The sequence below is a fragment of the Pecten maximus genome, chromosome 9 (assembly GCF_902652985.1).
Source record: "Pecten maximus chromosome 9, xPecMax1.1, whole genome shotgun sequence".
NCBI classification, from domain to species: Eukaryota; Metazoa; Mollusca; class Bivalvia; order Pectinida; family Pectinidae; genus Pecten; species Pecten maximus.
Genome location: NC_047023.1, coordinates 24220336 through 24240510, shown reverse-complemented (window position 1 = coordinate 24240510; position 20175 = coordinate 24220336). Strand labels below are relative to the sequence as shown.

The following is a 20175-nucleotide window of genomic DNA, read 5'->3' as shown; positions in this document are numbered from 1 at the left end:
TCATTTCATAATATGATATATCACTGCGCTACAGCTCGTACGAACGGACTAAACACACCAATGTTCATAGATTTTATGTAACAGACGCTTTCCAGAAAATAAACGACACTAGGAGATAAATGGTCTTGGGTATTCCTTGTCGGTAGAACCACAGGACAATTGGAAGATAGGGGCAATTACCAAAGTTGACATTTGTCCAAACTGCTGAATCTGATATCGATCCAGGTATATATCATAGGGCCTGGCTTGTTAGTGTTTGACAAATGGTAAATTCCATATCTTCAATATTTCATAGGACTTAATAGGAATTCGTCAATAATTTATGCGAAATGTTTACTATATTTGAACTTTGAAAATGCACTTTAGTGCCTTTATAACGTAATCCCCTGACGAGAATCATGAAGTCGGTGACACATGGTACATGTTTCTAGCACTTAGTTAGTCAAAAAAACACGTATCGTTAAAATTTGTCATAAATAAATCAGTTGTAACTAATTGGTAAGACAAATATATGAAATATAATGCACTAGAAAACTTAATTCTGAGATACATGTAGTATATCATAGCTAAGAGTATCGGTAAAACGGACAATATTCCTTCTCTTTAAGTGGCATTGCTACCCGACAATGTCATACATCATGTCGGCCAAACTCTTGCGACGAATGGGAAATTTCATTCTATTCTATGTAATTAGCTGCAAAAACAACGCACTATAAATCTGATCTGACTTATCTAAAGGTCAACAACAATCTTCATACTTATATTTGAAAAAGTAGAATATGTTTATGATTTGCGTGTTATTTTGGTGCCATAGACAAATTTAGATTCAACCCGAAATGGTTTATATTGTGTATGTTTTATTTTCTATATACTCTTTGTGATAGTACTCACTCATTAGACACGGCAGATGTTTGGTTACCGATCTATGTATTTCACTATTTACGTTGAAACCTGTGATATATTAATACGAAAATATTATTGCAGAGTTATTATTTTAAGATATGAGACATTAGAAAGTAAAATATGAATATCAAAAACGTTTCAAAATAGTCTTGTTAATGAAAATTAACGACCTAATCTACATCAAGTTTTTCTGATCGCGGAACATTGTTTGGTATTTAGTGTTTAACGCCCCGCAACAGCCAGAGCCATATGATACCATACAATTCTAATCGTTACGTCGACAAAGTTTTAACGTCATAGCTCGAATGTTACGTCATCACTAAAGCCCGTTCCATTTTATGTTTACCTCATAACACTTTTTTCGTATTTTCACTTTTTTCATGTAGTTTGTTAAGATTTAATGTAAATTGTCAATGGCGACATCATTCTGTTGTAGATGTAATCTCCATCGACGACATTAGGTAATTTTGAATGTATCTGGGAAAACTAGACAGAATAAAATTAAAAGGTGCGGAAACCAAGTGTTGTCATTAATATTACAGACCATATGTTCTACCATCCTATATGAAAATACTGGAATCCCTATTAGGTAGGGGTACCACATCTCTACTGTCCGTCAGATCTATCACTGTAGGTCCACATCATACACACGGGTAACGTAACGAGGGACTCGTAACCTACAATTGTCATGTCATATACGCCTATTTACTTTGTTAGATATCGATCATATAAAATCACACAAACATTCACCCACTGTCTAATCAAACTTTCATTAAAACAGAAAGCGTGCAAAATCACTGCTTAAAATTTACAACAGCAATTCCCAATTAAAAGGAGTTGATTAAAACCAAACAGAAATTCCATGAAATCCTGTTTCCTGAAAGAATCATATCGATGAATGATTTGATTATGATTTGTGAGAGTGTGTGATCTACGAAGATGTAGACAGCAGGAGGCTCCATGTTTGGTAGTACTGTGACGCACCTAATTTATCGACCTGACGACTACCCATGCTAGCGGGGACGATATCACAGCCTCGGCGCTGATAACCAAAACTCGCCATTATCATTGGGAGTGCACCGTCACCTCCTTATCTATTCCCTGGATGGCTTCACCAACACCTAGCCATAATATGAGGGTAACACACTAGTGCCGATAAATAACCGTAAATTTCAGTGAATAGAGTGTGACAAAAATATCGCGAAATCACGTCCTGCACACAGCTATAATGTTCTGACAAGAATGCCATTAACGTGTGAATTATGATTGTTTTTTTAAGTAGGAGTTGCCCGATATATGTATACTTGTCTATGTCTATATCATTTTCCTTTGTTTACACGTATACAGACATTAATCGTACGTCGTACACACTTAGTGCCAATGTTATTTTCCTTCGTCTTGTTAAAACATTCTGTCGTGTGAACTCACCAAATGGAATATACTAAATTATTTGTTTCTGTAGAAAGATGAAGTTGAGTAAATTGTTGAAGTACATATTTTTCTGATGTTTTAAGATTTACACGGAAGTTTGCCATGTGTTGATAGCAGGCATACGTGTGCCTCTAGCATCAATTTCAAAATGATAGTTCTACTGAAGTCATTTGGTCGTTTGTCATGCGAATTGTGTATTTATGAATCTACATTTAGCGTGTGGAAAAACAAGTTATGTCACTCAATGTATCTATCTATTGGTTATGACTAATGGAGCTTTTCAGAAATTCTGTAATTTGAGGTTTCTTGTGAAAACTATTTTGTGCTTGTCTATAAAACACATTTCAAATGTGTTTGTCTTTGAAACTTGTTATTGTCTTTGAAACAGTATTTTATTTATCTGTCATAACAGCTTCGCATTAATCGGTTAAAACCGGTTTTCATTCGTCCATCAATAAAACACTGTGTATATTATTGCGGCTGAATTTAGCCATGCTTGATTGACTGTGACCTTGGTGTACTGTAGGGTCGGGTATGTAATTGACTGTGACCTTGGTGTACTGTCGGGTCGGGTATGTAATTGACTGTGACCTTGTCGTACTGTCGGGTCGGGTATGTAATTGACTGTGACCTTGTTGTACTGTAGGGTCGGGTAGGTAATTGACTGTGACCTTGGTGTATTGTAGGGTCGGGTATGTAATTGACTGTGACCTTGGTGTATTGTCGGGTCGGGTATGTAATTGACTGTGACCTTGGTGTATTGTAGGGTCGGGTATGTAATTGACTGTGACCTTGGTGTATTGTAGGGTCGGGTATGTAATTGACCGTGACCTTGGTGTATTGTAGGGTCGGGTATGTAATTGACCGTGACCTTGGTGTATTGTAGGGTCGGGTGTGTAATTGACTGTGACCTTGTCGTACTGTCGGGTCGGGTATGTAATTGACTGTGACCTTGGTGTATTGTAGGGTCGGGTAGGTAATTGACTGTGACCTTGGTGTATTGTAGGGTCGGGTATGTAATTGACTGTGACCTTGGTGTATTGTAGGGTCGGGTATGTAATTGACTGTGACCTTGATGCATTGTCGGGTCGGGTATGTAATTGACTGTGACCTTGGTGTATTGTAGGGTCGGGTATGTAATTGACTGTGACCTTGCTGTATTGTCGGGTCGGGTATGTAATTGAATGTGACCTTGGTGTATTGTAGGGTCGGGTATGTAATTGACTGTGACCTTGGTGTATTGTAGGGTCGGGTAGGTAATTAACTGTGACCTTGGTGTATTGTCGGGTCGGGTATGTAATTGACTGTGACCTTGGTGTATTGTCGGGTCGGGTATGTAATTGACTGTGACCTTGTTATTATACGCTTACTGTTTCTTCAACATAAAGGAAATTAAGAAACGAAATGGATCAGCTGTCATAATACAATACTTGGGACTTCTATCGTTTTGTTTCTTGCGTACTTATCTTTTCCTTCCATTAATCTAAGATACATGCTACAGCGATGTTAAGTGTTGTATGTTGGGTCCAATATATAGACAGCATCCTTCTCACTCTCACTATTTTCAGCAGCTTGTCCTATGGGCTTTCTAAACTTCCGAATTTTTGTTTCCTCAGCGATCGGAACCCCCGGCGAGATTCTGTTCATACACAACATAAGTCGGTACTGTGATGGCATCTACGAATGTGTTGCCTCCAACGGAGTGGCGGAAGACGAGTCGAAAGAGATCAAAGTCGATGTTCAGTGTAAGTATACTATATATCAATGTTTTTATCTTTACTTTTATGTTCAATGTTCCTGGTGACCATTTTCAACCTAAAACATTCTTTCAGTTGTTTTTGCGGGACCAAAGATGCACAAATGTTCTTAGCTTTATTTTGATGTACAATATTTCCATACTCTTGTATGGAAGATATATTTCGTTCCGCTGTAAGTCGTTCGGTTCTTTCCGCTGTATGTCGTTCGAATTGTTTGAGTTAAGGTAGTTTCGTTACTATTACTACTATAATTTTCATTTTGAGAAGGCTAATCTATGCAGGTGAGGTCAAGGAAGCAAGAGATACCTAGTTGTAGTCTTCTGGTACTTGCCATAGTTGTCTCGTATTCATTCTTATTTGTTGTCAAAGAGATTTAGACACATCTACTGCTCTGTTTCTACGTCACAGTTTCTTTATTTTGATTTCAGTCGTCCTTTATCATATGTAGTATAACTACACACTATTTCAGAAAGAAAGACATTGAAGTTTGCCTGAATGATCTTAAACCGTATTGCTTTGTGATAGTGTATTCTTTGTTTGTGTACGTGTTTTGTAACACGTAAACAAGAATATCAGTTACCAAACTTTACTTTTAGTTGACAAATGACAAGATTTTCTTGTTCACTAATTTACCATATTGATATAGGCACGTACAAAAAATGTAGAAGGAGAACAATTAAGATGTGTGTTGAGTCACTGCAAACTGAGTATCATTTCGTCAGTATCATTCACCTGATAGCTTTAGTATTGTTTAGAAGATTCGTCAGTATCATTCACCTGATAGCTTTAGTATTGTTTAGAAGATTCGTCAGTATCATTCACCTGATAGCTTTAGTATTGTTTAGAAGATTCGTCAGTATCATTCACCTGATAGCTTTAGTATTGTTTAGAAGATTCGTCAGTATCATTCACCTGATAACTTTAGTATTGTTTAGAAGATTCAGAACATCGTTTGTACTTGATTACAGTATGTTTAACGACCCATTGTGTTTAGTATTCCTCACGTCCTTCTGTCTTTTTCCATGTTTAAGGACGTCTGATTCAAGTTTTATACTTACTGACATTTCTATTTCTTATTGACGATGTTGTGAGATTTCCATTACTATACATGTCTGTATCAGACTACCTAACAATCACCATTATTGACTCAAATGTCTGTTGACAAATATTTCAATGAAAATACAGACAACGAGACAATGACGTGAAAAAAAATCAAAATAAATACACGATGATAAAGCGATAAAAATTACACGGATCACGTGTTCAGGGAGGGTGTGCTCCGTCATGACACCCGTCCAGTAACTTTAGATCAAATCACTGTTAGGTCGCGTTTTCAAAATGAAAATTGATGAGACAATAATGAATCATATAAATGAGAATCGAACAAAATGTTTAGACAGTCCTGAATGTTTACTTCTACAGAAACAATTCTATCATGTCAAGATTATTTGGGAAGGAGAGCACAACAGTTCGTGTATAAATAAAACATACAGGACTATTCCAAGACGTTTTCATTTTAATGAATTTAATTAATATCTGAACAAATATAAAGTATAAAAACAACTGTAATTATCATTCTTCAAACCCCGTAACACATAGTTTATATGCGATCACTGGTTTCATCACCGACTCAATGATTAACTAAGCGATTTCAGAGAGTGTAATTGAAATGTTCCTCGTTGTATTTGGTTCCATATAATGGAGTACTCGACCGGGATCCTTGGTGTAGGGTTGTATAGGTCGTAATCGAATCAGCGCGAGCCAATCTTCTTCAAACTGCAGATAAATGTATATGTATAATTACAGTACCCTAGGGAAATTAATGTTCTGGGTTTGTGACATTTTCAGATGTTAAGGTTGGTATTATAAAATTGCTGTCTTTCTGGTAATGCTAGAGAAGGGGAAAAACACCTTCATCAAATAGTTTTAAAGCCACGTGCAGGTTTCCGACAAACCATTGCTGTTACCGCGAGGTCGTATCAACCAACGCCACGTTAATGTGGATGAAGTCCTATAGTCTGTCAAGTTGAATTATGATACCAGTACTGTGTTGTGGTGAGCCAAGGTCGACAAACCAGGTGTGTCCCCTAACACTGATTTCTATATAACACTCATATGGCTTTAAATGTATAAAACTCTTCATGATGCTAGACACAAAAGTTTTTTTGCTCGTGTTTAGCTTAGCCTATTTTTCTAGTCCGAGCTTTGTACTCACGATTTACGGTTTATCAAATCATTTAGTCAAACAATGCAATTGCAATTTCCTCCTGCAAAACAGGATATCATGGTGGATAATTGATATTTACGTAAACGAGTTTAAGTAATCTTGAAAAATGTCAAGATGAATAAGAATACCTTTCATTGGCTTAAGGAGATTTGAATTACCAATATGGAATATCACAAATGGTTCCTAATTTTTCTTGGAACAGAATTATGAAATACTGGTATATTCATTAAAACTACATTAAAAATGTCACCAGCTCAATTATATGTATATGACATTAGAGAGGTTCTGATAATTGTATTCGATGATGATAGTGTTCCACTGAAAAAGTCATCAAGTTGTATCAACACCAACAAAATGTAAGGAAATGTTTTTCGGACCTCTATGGAGGTTTTTCAAACTCAGAAATATTAAAAAATAGCCATGCTTCTCTGTTTATGAGAATGCAGGTAAAATTGTATTCTTTTTGTAGGGGCCGCGGTGGCCAGGTGGTTAAGGTGTCCCGACACGTTATCACTAGCCCTGCTCCTCTGGGTTGCGAGTTCGAAACCTACATGGGGCAGTTGTCAGGTACTGACCGTAGGCCGGTGTTTTTTTCCGGGTACTCCGGCTTTCCTCCACCTCTAAAACCTGGTACGTCCTAAAATGACACTGGCTGTTAATAGGACGACAAACAAAATTATTCTTTTTGTGGTTAGTTATAGAATTAAGACATTCTACGTGTGTAGATGACGACTTGATACTTTACGTGTGTATATGACGACTTGATACTTTACGTGTGTAAAAGGCGACTTGATATTTTACCTTTGTAGATGATGACTTGATACTCTACGTGTGTAGATGACGACTTGATACTTTACGTGTGTAGATGACGACTTGATACTTTACGTGTGTAGATGACGACTTGATATTTTACGTGTGTAGATAACGACTTGATATTTTACGTGTGTAGATGACGACTTGATACTTTACGTGTGTAGATGACGACTTGATACTTTACGTGTGTAGATGACTTGACACTTTACGTGTGTAGATGACGACTTGATACTTTACGTGTGTAGATGACGACTTGATACTTTACGTGTGTAGATGACGACTTGATACTTTACGTGTGTAGATGACGACTTGATACTTTACGTGTGTAGATGACGCTTTGATACTTTACGTGTGTAGATGACGACTTGATATTTTATGTGTGTAGATGACGACTTGATACTTTACGTGTGTAGATGACGACTTGATACTTTACGTGTGTCGGTATTGACAATGAGATGTTATGATTTGGTGGTGACAATCTTATATGCGGTTCTCTGAAGGATTTGTGTCATATAACTAATGGATGTATCAGATGTTATTATCATAGCTGACAATTTTATAAAATACGAAATTGCATGTAGAGAAATGTTTACAATCTATCTCTATATAATGCCTTTAATAGCATTTTACAGAGTGTTATAATGCATAGGCTGTTGTATGAAATAAAGATGACTTTTATCTTTGTAGTTATCAAAAGCAAACCTTTTTACACTTATAATTGTTCTCAATAAAGAGATGTTTTGGTTTTGAGTTGCATTAAAATGTCCGTTTCTATCGATCATTTAGAATCAAATTATGCTATCTGAGGTAGCCTGAACAAGATTGCAAATCTGGCAATTTAGGAATGATATCGATTCATCGATACACTGCTCCCTACCTTAAACTAAGCCACATTTCCTGCTGTGTTCTCTATAGTTTGCTGTCAAATAATAGGGCGTGGAATGACGTATTTCAACAATAATATGTGGTACTAGTGCATGCAAGGTTGAACAATTTAGTGACACAAACAATAACATAAAAAACAAGAGCAAAGTGAACCCGTCTTTCCTTTAATACACACAAAAGACAAGATAAGGAAATTGGCACCATTCAATTAAACTCCACCTATAGCATGTATTTATTTGTCTATGTTTCTGATACCCTGTATCACAAATGTATTTACTGGTACATGTTTCTGACACCCTGTATCACAAATGTATTTACCCATACATGTTTCTGACACCCTGTATCACAAATGTATTTACTGGTACATGTTTCTGACACCCTGTATCACAAATGTATTTACTGGTACATGTTTCTGACACCCTGTATCACAAATGTATTTACTGGTACATGTTTCTGACACCCTGTATCACAAATGTATTTACCCATACATGTTTCTGACACCCTGTATCACAAATGTATTTACTGGTACATGTTTCTGACACCCTGTATCACAAATGTATTTACTGGTACATGTTTCTGACACCCTGTATCACAAATGTATTTACTGGTACATGTTTCTGACACCCTGTATCACAAATGTATTTACCCATACATGTTTCTGACACCCTGTATCACAAATGTATTTACTGGTACATGTTTCTGACACCCTGTATCACAAATGTATTTCCTCATACATGTTTCTGACACCCTGTATCACAAATGTACATGTACATTCTGTATTTCCTCATACATGTTTTCAACACCCTGTAAAGCAAGTGCAGCCTCAGACAAAAGGACGTAGTTGCCGCCAGTGAAGCATTTCTAAGATTAATCAGTGACACATTTTCCCTTATGTCCCTTTTAAGCATTTTATTGTTATTTTCATTTTGACTCAGATGATTTATTTCAGTATATTATGAAACAATACTGAATATTGCGAAATGTATTTGAAACCTCATCATGGTCCTGTGACACGTTTGTAAATACATTGGTGCACTCTCACTAGCAGACTTAGCTACGTGATGACAATTTACGAGTGTATAGCTCTGTCAACGACAACACCAGCTTCTAGAGCTTCCTCTTGTCTTGTTTTAAAGCTTTAGTTACAATGCCAATTAAGTTCCTTACGAGACATTAATGCCTCTTCCATAACGACATCCATACACATGTAAAGTACTCGCCCATGTTATTAACCAATTTACAGAAGCGGTTCATCTTTTAATCTGGCGCTTTCTTATTGTTTCTAACGAGAACAGAAGGATTGTTATTTAAATTTCTGTACAATGTGTCCAATAGAGAGGAGTTAATGGCTACACAGATTAAAGAGACCTGCCAGAAACATTGACGTAAATGTCATACATACGAACACTTTACAAATTAATTCTCCTGATGTATCTAACTCAGGTATGCATATTGTAAAACAATTTATGATATTTATTGATACCAGTGAAACATCAGAAATCATTAGCTCGATAATGGACGATATCATTGTTAATGCCATTAACAGTTTTGAAATATGCATTTTATTGTATATTATGTTTAGTGATGGAAATGGGAAAGCGCTGGTATTGACACACTAAGTGATAGAGACCTTGCAAAGTCCTTCAATTTCATCGACAGATATATATATATTGACGATGTACTGTCTTTTAATAACAAACTTACCCCGAAAATAATATAAGCCGCCGACCTCGATCTTTACTTACAACGTACCTAGCAGGGGAAGCTTACAAATCATTTTTTTCATAATCGAGATGATTTCAATCCCCTGGTTGTTAATTTTCCGTTTCTAGATAGTTACATGTCTGCTTCACATAACTACTCGTATTGATGTTGAGACTTTACTTCAATTTTTGGTCGGTATATATATCGAAAATGTACTTAACAATCCCAATATCATGAACTTGTCTCTCTAGTTAATTCGTCACTTATGACATGACGAAATAAAACACCAATTTGAAAGTCCTGTTTTATCACATACCATAAGTGTAGTATGTCGTTCGTGTAATGACACTAGTATGATGTCATAAATAACCCAGTGAAATCGCCTAGCCATCTACATGCCCAACATAAATATACTGTATGCTATGTTTTGTATTCGTAACTACAGTGTAGTAACTACGCTAGAATCGTGACAGGTGCTACCAAACTCACAAGTCACGATAGACTACATGTAGAAACTGGCTGGGACCCCCTTTTTATACGAAGGAAAAAATATAAAACTATTCAATTTCATAAGATCGTCCATGGTCAGTGCCCTTCTTACCTAGCCAATGTTCTACCTGCTCGCCACACTTATATACATTCCCATAATACCAGAAGAGCTAATAATTTTTGTCAAGTGAATTGTCGAACTAATCACTAAAACGAATCTTTCTTGCCCTCTTCAATTGATTTATGGAACGCATTTCCAGATGACATATAATACAATCTTCAATTACTAACCTTAGAAAACTCATAGATACCGATGCTAATATTGTTCCCTCACACTAGTATTACTGCAGAAGTAGACACGGCCAGATCCATCATGCACGACTTAGGATGAATTGCAGCTCCTTAAATAGTCACTTGTACTCACGTAACTTAGTCGATAGTCCTATGTGTACTTTGTAATCAGTCAGCTGAAACTACTGAGCATTTCCTCCTCCTTTGTCGAAAATGGCGGGAAAACATACATATATGCATCGAACTGCTTTCAGTTTGCAGTTTGGGTTGACAATGCCAACTGGACCAAGGCAAATTTAACATTAAGCGCTTGTGCGCTTCATTAAATTTGCCTTTGTCCAGTTGGCAAGCACGCTTCATGTTAAATTTGCCTTCGACCAGTTGGCATTATCAGCACATAACTACCAAATGAAAGCAGTTCAATGCTTAAGGAGAAAGTATCTACATATCGTTGTGTACATTATATATATGTACCATAAATTAGTGTCCCATTCGCCTTAACTTTAAAATTGTTTCAAAATAAAATATTATGATAACTATACATCATCTATTGTTTGATTTCTAAATGGCGACATTGTTGAGATATTGTAATATTGTTCCCTCACACTATTATTATTGCAGTAGTAGACACGGCCAGATCCATCATGCACGACTTAGGATGAATTGCAGCTCCTTAAATAGTCACTTGTACTCACGTAACTTAGTCGATAGTCCTATGTGTCCTTGTAATCAGTCAGCTGAAACTACTGAGCATTTCCTCCTCCATTGTCCTAACTACCAGCAGCTAAGAATTCAATGTCAAACGCAGATGATGTTAATTTAAGAAAAGCTACAATATATTATTTCATTATTTTAGTTAAACCGGAAGTTCGGCTGCTGACGTCACGGATGGGACAATACGTGGGTAAAGAAACTATTTTAAGCTGTATTATATCGGCATCACCTCAGGCAGAGGTTTTCTGGAGAAAGGGAGATAAAAAATTGGTGACAGAATATGGAAAATATCGTTCTGATGTATTCCACGACCGGCCTCATACCCTGACTCTCAATCTACAAATCCACAACCTGCAGAAAGAAGACTTTGGCAACTATACTTGCGAAGCATCCAACAAATTGGGAAGAGACAGTGAAAACATGCTTCTATACGGTAAAAATACATTATATATATAAAATTGCAATTTATATTACATGTATATATAGAAAACAAATTGAAAAATGTTATTTATCAACCAGATATAAAATTAATAAATCCACGCGCGCACTTTCATCAACCTATATTATTAAACGTGTTTGCGATAACATTATCTAAAGTTCGCATTCGTATGCTGTTTGGTCGCAAAGACAATATCCAAAGGAAAAAATATGTAGTATTATGCATGTATTGACCAACAGCAAGCTTCATAAGGGCAACGCTCATTTAGAAAACCAGATTCCCGGTAGACGAAATGTGATGTTTTGTAAGAGCCAGAATTGAATGCGATATTTTGTAAAAACAAAACTTCCCGGTAAATTGAATGCGATATTTTGTAAAAACAAAACTTCCCGGTAAATTGAATGCGATGTTTTGTAAGAAAAGACTTCCTTGTCAATTGAATGCGATGTTTTGTAAGAACCAGACTTCCCGGTAAATTGAATGTGATGTTTTGTTAGGACTAGACTTCCCGGTCAATTGAATGCGATGTTTTGTAAGAACCAGACTTCCTTGTCAATTGAATGTGATGTTTTGTTAGGACTAGACTTCCCGGTCAATTGAATGTGATGTTGTGTTAGGATCAGACTTGACGGTCAATTGAATGTGATGTTTTGTTAGGACTAGACTTCCCGGTCAATTGAATGCGATGTTTTGTAAGAACCAAACTTCCCGGTCAATTGAATGCGATGTTTTGTAAGAACCAGACTTCCTTGTCAGTTGAATGTGATGTTTTGTTAGGACTAGACTTCCCGGTCAATTGAATGCGATGTTTTGTAAGAACCAGACTTCCTTGTCAATTAAATGCGATGTTTTTGCCGAAACAACCCAGTTAATCGGAAACGTCTTATTTGTTGGAGCTGTACATGCATATTTAAACTAATCAAAGTGTTTATTAATACGGAATCCAAGCGGTACCACAGTTGTAGTAGTTTGTAGTTTAAAGAAAAAAAATTCTCTTCACCAAGAATACAAAGCAAATGTTCTACTAAGATTTGTTACTAGTTCTGACAAATAGCGCATAGATGTTGTATCATTTCAATCGTGTCTTTTATGTTTTGGAAAAATGTAAAAGCACATTATATTGGTATTAATGACTCAATATATTTAAAGTCTTTAAAAAAACCATCATGAACTTATTACTTACATTAATGCCATTAGTAAACAGTATGCATGTTTCAAGTACACAACGTCCATTTATATTGATCTGGCTGAAAAGAAAATAGAACCTCTTTACTTCTTATATGCCTTGAGAATGTTACTTTCACTTTCCCTCGCTAAAACAATTACAACTCAAGTTTAAAATTTACTGTTGCAATATATTAACAGCTAATTACATTTAAACAGGACTTGAATCAAATTACAAGCAATTACCATCTCGTTTTTTGAAATGACATTTGAAAGGCTAATCTGATCATATCACCATATCGCCTAGATTTAAAATGTTCCGACTTGAGATTCCCCGGAGACCAGTCACAATGGTACAATACATTGTATTTACATGTACTTTGATTACCAAGAGGCTAATTTGTAGTACGCATAGACTAGTTTGTAGTACATATAGACTAGTTTGTAGTATTATAGACTAGTTTGTAGTACATATAGACTAGTTTGTAGTACATATAGACTAGTTTGTAGTACATATAGACTAGTTTGTAGTACATATAGACTAGTTTGTAGTACATATAGACTAGTTTGTAGTACGTATAGACTAGTTTGTAGTACATATAGACTAGTTTGTAGTACTATAGACTAGTTTGTAGTACATATAGACTAGTTTGTAGTACTATAGACTAGTTTGTAGTACGTATAGACTAGTTTGTAGTACGTATAGACTAGTTTGTAGTACATATAGACTAGTTTGTATTACATATAGACTAGTTTGTAGTTCATATAGACTAGTTTGTAGTACATATAGACCAGTTTGTAGTACGTATACACTAGTTTGTAGTACATATATACTAGTTTGTAGTACGTATAGGCTAGTTTGTAGTACGTATAGGCTAGTTTGTAGTACATATAGACTAGTTTGTAGTACATATAGACTAGTTTGTAGTACATATAGACTAGTTTGTAGTACATATATACTAGTCTGTAGTACTATAGACTAGTCTGTAGTACGTATAAACTAGTTTGTAGTACGTATAGACTAGTTTGTAGTACAAATAGGCTAGTTTGTAATACATATAGACTAGTTTGTAGTACATATATACTAGTTTGTAGTACATATAGACTAGTTTGTAGTACATATAGACTAGTTTGTAGTACATATAGACTAGTTTGTAGTACATATAGACTAGTTTGTAGTACGTATAGACTAGTTTGTAGTACGTATAAACTAGTTTGTAGTACATATAGACTAGTTTGTAGTACACATAGACTAGTTTGAAGTACATATAGACTAGTTTGTAGTACATATAGACTAGTTTGTAGTACATATAGACTAGTTTGTAGTACATATAGACTAGTTTGAAGTACATATAGACTAGTTTGAAGTACATATAGACTAGTTTGTAGTACATATAGGCTAGTTTGTAGTACATATAGACTAGTTTGTAGTACATATAGACTAGTTTGTAGTACATATAGACTAGTTTGTAGTACATATAGACTAGTTTGTAGTACATATAGACTAGTTTGTAGTACATATAGACTAGTTTGTAGTACTATAGACTAGTTTGTAGTACATATAGACTAGTTTGTAGTACATATAGACTAGTTTGTAGTACGTATAGACTAGTTTGTAGTACATATAGACTAGTTTGTAGTACATATAGACTAGTTTGTAGTACATATAGACTAGTTTGTAGTACATATAGGCTAGTTTGTAGTACATATAGACTAGTTTGTAGTACATATAGACTAGTTTGTAGTACATATAGACTAGTTTGTAGTACATATAGACTAGTTTGTAGTACATATAGACTAGTTTGTAGTACATATAGACTAGTTTGTAGTACATATAGACTAGTTTGTAGTACGTATAGACTAGTTTGTAGTACATATAGACTAGTTTGTAGTACATATAGACTAGTTTGTAGTACATATAGACTAGTTTGTAGTACGTATAGACTAGTTTGTAGTACGTATAGACTAGTTTGTAGTACATATAGGCTAGTTTGTAGTACATATAGACTAGTTTGTAGTACATATAGGCTAGTTTGTAGTACATATAGACTAGTTTGTAGTACGTATAGACTAGTTTGTAGTACGTAAAGACTAGTTTGTAGTACATATAGACTAGTTTGTAGTACGTATAGACTAGTTTGTAGTACATATAGACTAGTTTGTAGTACATATATACTAGTTTGTAGTACGTATAGACTAGTTTGTAGTACGTATAGACTAGTTTGTAGTACATATAGACTAGTTTGTAGTACGTATAGACTTGTTTGTAGTACGTATAGACTAGTTTGTAGTACGTATAGACTAGTTTGTAGTACATATAGACTAGTTTGTAGTACATATAGACTAGTTTGTAGTACATATAGACTAGTTTGTAGTACATGTACATATAGACTAGTTTGTAGTACGTATAGACTTGTTTGTAGTACGTATAGACTAGTTTGTAGTACATATATACTAGTTTGTAGTACATATATACTAGTTTGTAGTACGTATAGACTAGTTTGTAGTACATATAGACTAGTTTGTAGTACATATAGACTAGTTTGTAGTACATATATACTAGTTTGTAGTACATGTACATATAGACTAGTTTGTAGTACGTATAGACTTGTTTGTAGTACGTATAGACTAGTTTGTAGTACATATATACTAGTTTGTAGTACATATATACTAGTTTGTAATACGTATAGACTAGTTTGTAGTACGTATAGACTAGTTTGTAGTACGTATAGACTGGTTTGTAGTACGTATAGACTAGTTTGTAGTACATATAGACTAGTTTGTAGTACATATATACTAGTTTGTAGTACGTATAGACTAGTTTGTAGTACGTATAGACTAGTTTGTAGTACATATATACTAGTTTGTAGTACATATATACTAGTTTGTAGTACATATATACTAGTTTGTAGTACATATAGACTAGTTTGTAGTACGTATAGGCTAGTTTGTAGTACATATATACTAGTTTGTAGTACATATAGACTAGTTTGTAGTATGTATAGACTAGTTTGTAGTATTATAGACTAGTTTGTAGTATATATAGACTAGTTTGTAGTACGTATAGACTAGTTTGTAGTATGTATAGACTAGTTTGTAGTACATATAGACTAGTTTGTAGTACGTATAGACTAGTTTGTAGTATGTATATACTAGTTTGTACAGAAAATGAAGAACGTATACGCTAGTTTGTAGTTCCAATGTAATAGATACAATCTAATTATGACATTTTGTCACTTCCAAAGAAGGAATTTCATTTACAGTAATTATTTTGGACCATTCTGTAGCCAAAATGCGTCACTTTTTGAAACCAATCCGTAACATCTCTTCTCCACTTTTTTCTCACTTTTTTATAGAGCTGTGATAAAAGCTTTAAAGTGGGTGCCATTGGGGAGTATTTCTGACAATAAAGATAAGCATTAGGCCGATTTGATAATTGAGTATGAGAAAAGGGGAATCACGCCTCGATGCCGAGTTTCCGAAGGATTCACAGTTGTTTATTAACAGCAGCAGATAAATGGCGTAACATATTTTTTTTTTTTTTAACTATTTCTGAGTTCGATTTTGTATTTGTCCTGGTCAGAGTATACTATAGATAAATGATTTTGTAGCTGAACGTATGAACCAATCTTTTGTGATCGTTTTGATCCACCATCTTGAAGAGACCATTCCGTAAAAAGAAGACGACAGTTATTGACGACAGTTATTACGTCACGGGCAGGAAACGACGGAATAAAAATATATATGTACACGACACAATACATACATGGGATTGTGATAGCTATAAACCAGTCACACGTTTTGTGCAGCTTTGTCCTGGAAAAGATTAATCCAATTTTTATCAAAGGGCCATAACTCTGTAAAGAATGAAAAGTTGACTGACGTTAAGCTATATTCGTCTTTAAAAACATTAATTTACATTGTTTTTATACCTCTATGTAAACAAATCTGAAAATGGCGCGAAAATGGGATGTCGCAAAATAGCCATTAACGTTGCGTATTGATTTGTGAAAAAGTGATCAGTTAAATTGTACATAAAACATGATTTGATTTTGAAAATCAATTTCAAAAATTAATTATAAGCGTTGATGTCAATTAATTTTATTCAGTTTCATAGGAGTATGAAAAAAAATTGTTTGCAAACTTTTTTAAGAATCCGCTACGCGAGTTCATACAGTTTGCAAACAATTGTTTGTATACCCTAATGAAACTAAAAAAAATGACATCAATGCTTCAATGCAACTAAGCACAACGTGTTTCTTTTGTAGTGTGTCAAGCGTTGTCGACGGAAAAAAATATCTGTGGATGTCACATAAGAACCCATTCGTTCGAATAAATATTGGACAAGAAATGAGCTGGTAATGTACATCTGTCTTTATTTTACAGAATATGCTACACGGAAGATAGAGATTCCCACGAGCACGTTTCCTCCAGGAAAGGCCAATATTCGCGGCAGTAGCGGAGCGGGTACGACCACGACTTTCCCACGTTATAATAACCAAATCACAGCATATAACAAATACAATCAAAACGGTATGTAACACAGATAGACCACACGACACTAGTAGATAGGACAACCGTCATCCAAATAAATCAACATATTAACATTTAAGTTACATAACCAATGTTGTAAGAGTAATGACAAGATCACAAAATTACCAATCAGATATTTTGTTTTCCTAAAATGGCACGTGTAAAAACTGTATAACAACTTGGCCCGAGTAAGGTCTGTAATATATTCCATGGTACTACAGCCATTTAACTGTTACCAGGGGTTCCAATAATTCTTGATCAAAGAATGTAGCTAATAGACCTTATATTTCACATTGTATATTAATTTCTATTTAGGTATAAATGTATATTACTATAACCATATTGTTCTAACCGTTTCATTACCACTTTGTCCATTTCATATAGGAATACGTAGGTATTTTGGTAATTATTTCCTTATTTATATAGATACTTGTATACAATCATTACAAATCCCCTCAATACTGTTCAAACTATGGAAAGACGGGCACTCGTCACTTTTCTGACGATAGCAATACATCATGTGCCACGTTCTGTGACACATACACTGAGGTAGACGTGAAAGTTTCACGTTCTGTGACACATACACTGTGGAGTAGGCGTGAACATTACACGTTCTGTGACACATACACTGAGGAGTAGGCGTGAAAATTACACGTTCTGTGACACATACCCTGTGCAGTTGGCATGGAAATTAAATGTTATGCCATACATACATTGTTGAGTAGGCGTGAAAATTACACGTTCTGTGACACATACCCTGTGCAGTTGGCATGGAAATTAAATGTTATGCCATACATACATTGTTGAGTAGGCGTGAAAATTACACGTGACACATTCACTGTGGAGCAGGCGTAAAAACATTCTGTGGTAGACTTGAATATTACACGTTCTGCGACACATACACTGTGTAGTAGGCGTGACACATACACGTTCTGTGACACATACTCTGTTGAGCAGGCGTGACAATTACACGTTCTGTGACATATACTCTATTGAGCAGGCGTGACAATTACACGTTCTGTGACACATACACGTTCTGTGACACATTCTCTATTGAGTAGGAGTGACAGTTACACGTTCTGTGACATATACTCTATTGAGCAGGCGTGACAATTACACGTTCTGTGACACATACACGTTCTGTGACACATTCTCTATTGAGTAGGAGTGACAGTTACACGTTCTGTGACACGTACTATATTGAGCAGGCGTGACAATTACACGTTCTGTGACACATACACGTTCTGTGACACATACACGTTCTGTGACACATACACGTTCTGTGACACATACTCTATTGAGCAGGCGTGACAATTACACGTTCTGTGACACGTACTCTATTGAGCAGGCGTGATAATTACACGTTCTGTGACACATACACTGTGAAAGAGGCGTTACAATAAACTTAGCAAATAGACCCTTGAAGACGTGTAACAGAGAGTACTGTCAGTACATTAGAAATTTAAAGATAACAAAGGAATGCTATCAAGGAACTTACATATTTCTGATTTAACAGAACACAAAGCTAAACACCTTACATTTGTTCCTTGATGATGAATGTGATGAGGGCGTAATGACCAGGGGCCGCTGTGGCCGAGGGGTCAAAGTGTCCCGACACTTTATCACTAGCCCTCCACCTCTGGGTTGAGAGTTTGCGTGGGACAGATGTCTGGCACTGTCTCCGGGTACTCCGGCTTCCCTCCACCGCCAAAACCAGGCACGTCCTTAAATGACCCTGGCTGTTATATCTATTTCCATGTACATCAGAATATTATTTTAACAAAAATGTACTAAAGTAGTTATCCACTGGTGTCTATTTTTCTGTGGGGTAAATAATTAAATAATTAAATAAAGCTGTCGTCATATGAACTTTGAATTCAGTTCAGATTGTCTACACGTCGATATCAAAGTCCATTTTATATCAAAAGACATTGCTTTCAAGTGGCATTCCCTCCGAGTACGAATTAGTTCGCTGTCCATATACATGTCAGGAACATGGAGTTTTAATACTCTAAAGTTTAAATTTAATTTGAAAAATAAAAAGCTGCTGTGTCGGCTGGATTCGTGTATCCCCGCAGGTTTAATAGCAATTATCAATAATGTATTTAAAAAAAACCCCACTCACAAGATAAAAAAAAGTCGACATTTAACCAAGCAGAAGACATCATTGGGTTTAATACGCTGTTTGGGAATTGCATAGAAATTCTAAGACATATTGAAGTCCGATCAACTGTGTGTATTCTGAACGCTAGACAAACAAAATGTCTACCAAATATGATTCACTCTCAGCAGTCCTAGAGGTCGTGAAATTTGTGGATACCAATGGTAGCAGAGGGAAAGATTATTTTAATATACATAAGATATTTGTATTACGTTCAATATTAGATTAAATAAGATAATTAACTTATTAACTTTGTCGACACGAAAACCCTGATATCATCCAGGCAGTCCAAATTCCACACATTCGGTACACATATTTACAGACATCAAGTGACATACAGACAACAAATCACACAGACAACAAATTGTATACAGACAACAAATCAAATACAGACAACACATCATATACAGACAACACAACACTTACAGACAACAAAACACTAACAGACAACAAATCATATACAGACAACACAACACTTACAGACAACAAATCATATACAGACAACACAACACTTACAGACAACAAATTATATACAGACAACAAATTATATACAGACAACACAACTCTTACAGACAGCAAATTATATAAAGACAACAAATTATATACATTCAAAAAATCATGAACAGACAACAAATTACATATAGACAACAAATTATATACAGAC

General features: G+C 35.3%; 1 protein-coding gene across 1 annotated transcript in view; it reads left to right on the top strand.

Annotated features, from left to right (window-relative positions):
• Nucleotides 1–20175, top strand: part of LOC117333829 (opioid-binding protein/cell adhesion molecule-like) — a 157110-nt gene that overhangs the window by 129971 nt on the left and 6964 nt on the right. Inside the window, exons 5-7 of the mRNA XM_033893244.1 lie at nt 3951–4079; nt 11357–11647; nt 17204–17350. Coding sequence (XP_033749135.1) covers nt 3951–4079; nt 11357–11647; nt 17204–17350 — 567 coding nt within the window. The remainder of the gene's footprint in view (nt 1–3950; nt 4080–11356; nt 11648–17203; nt 17351–20175) is intronic.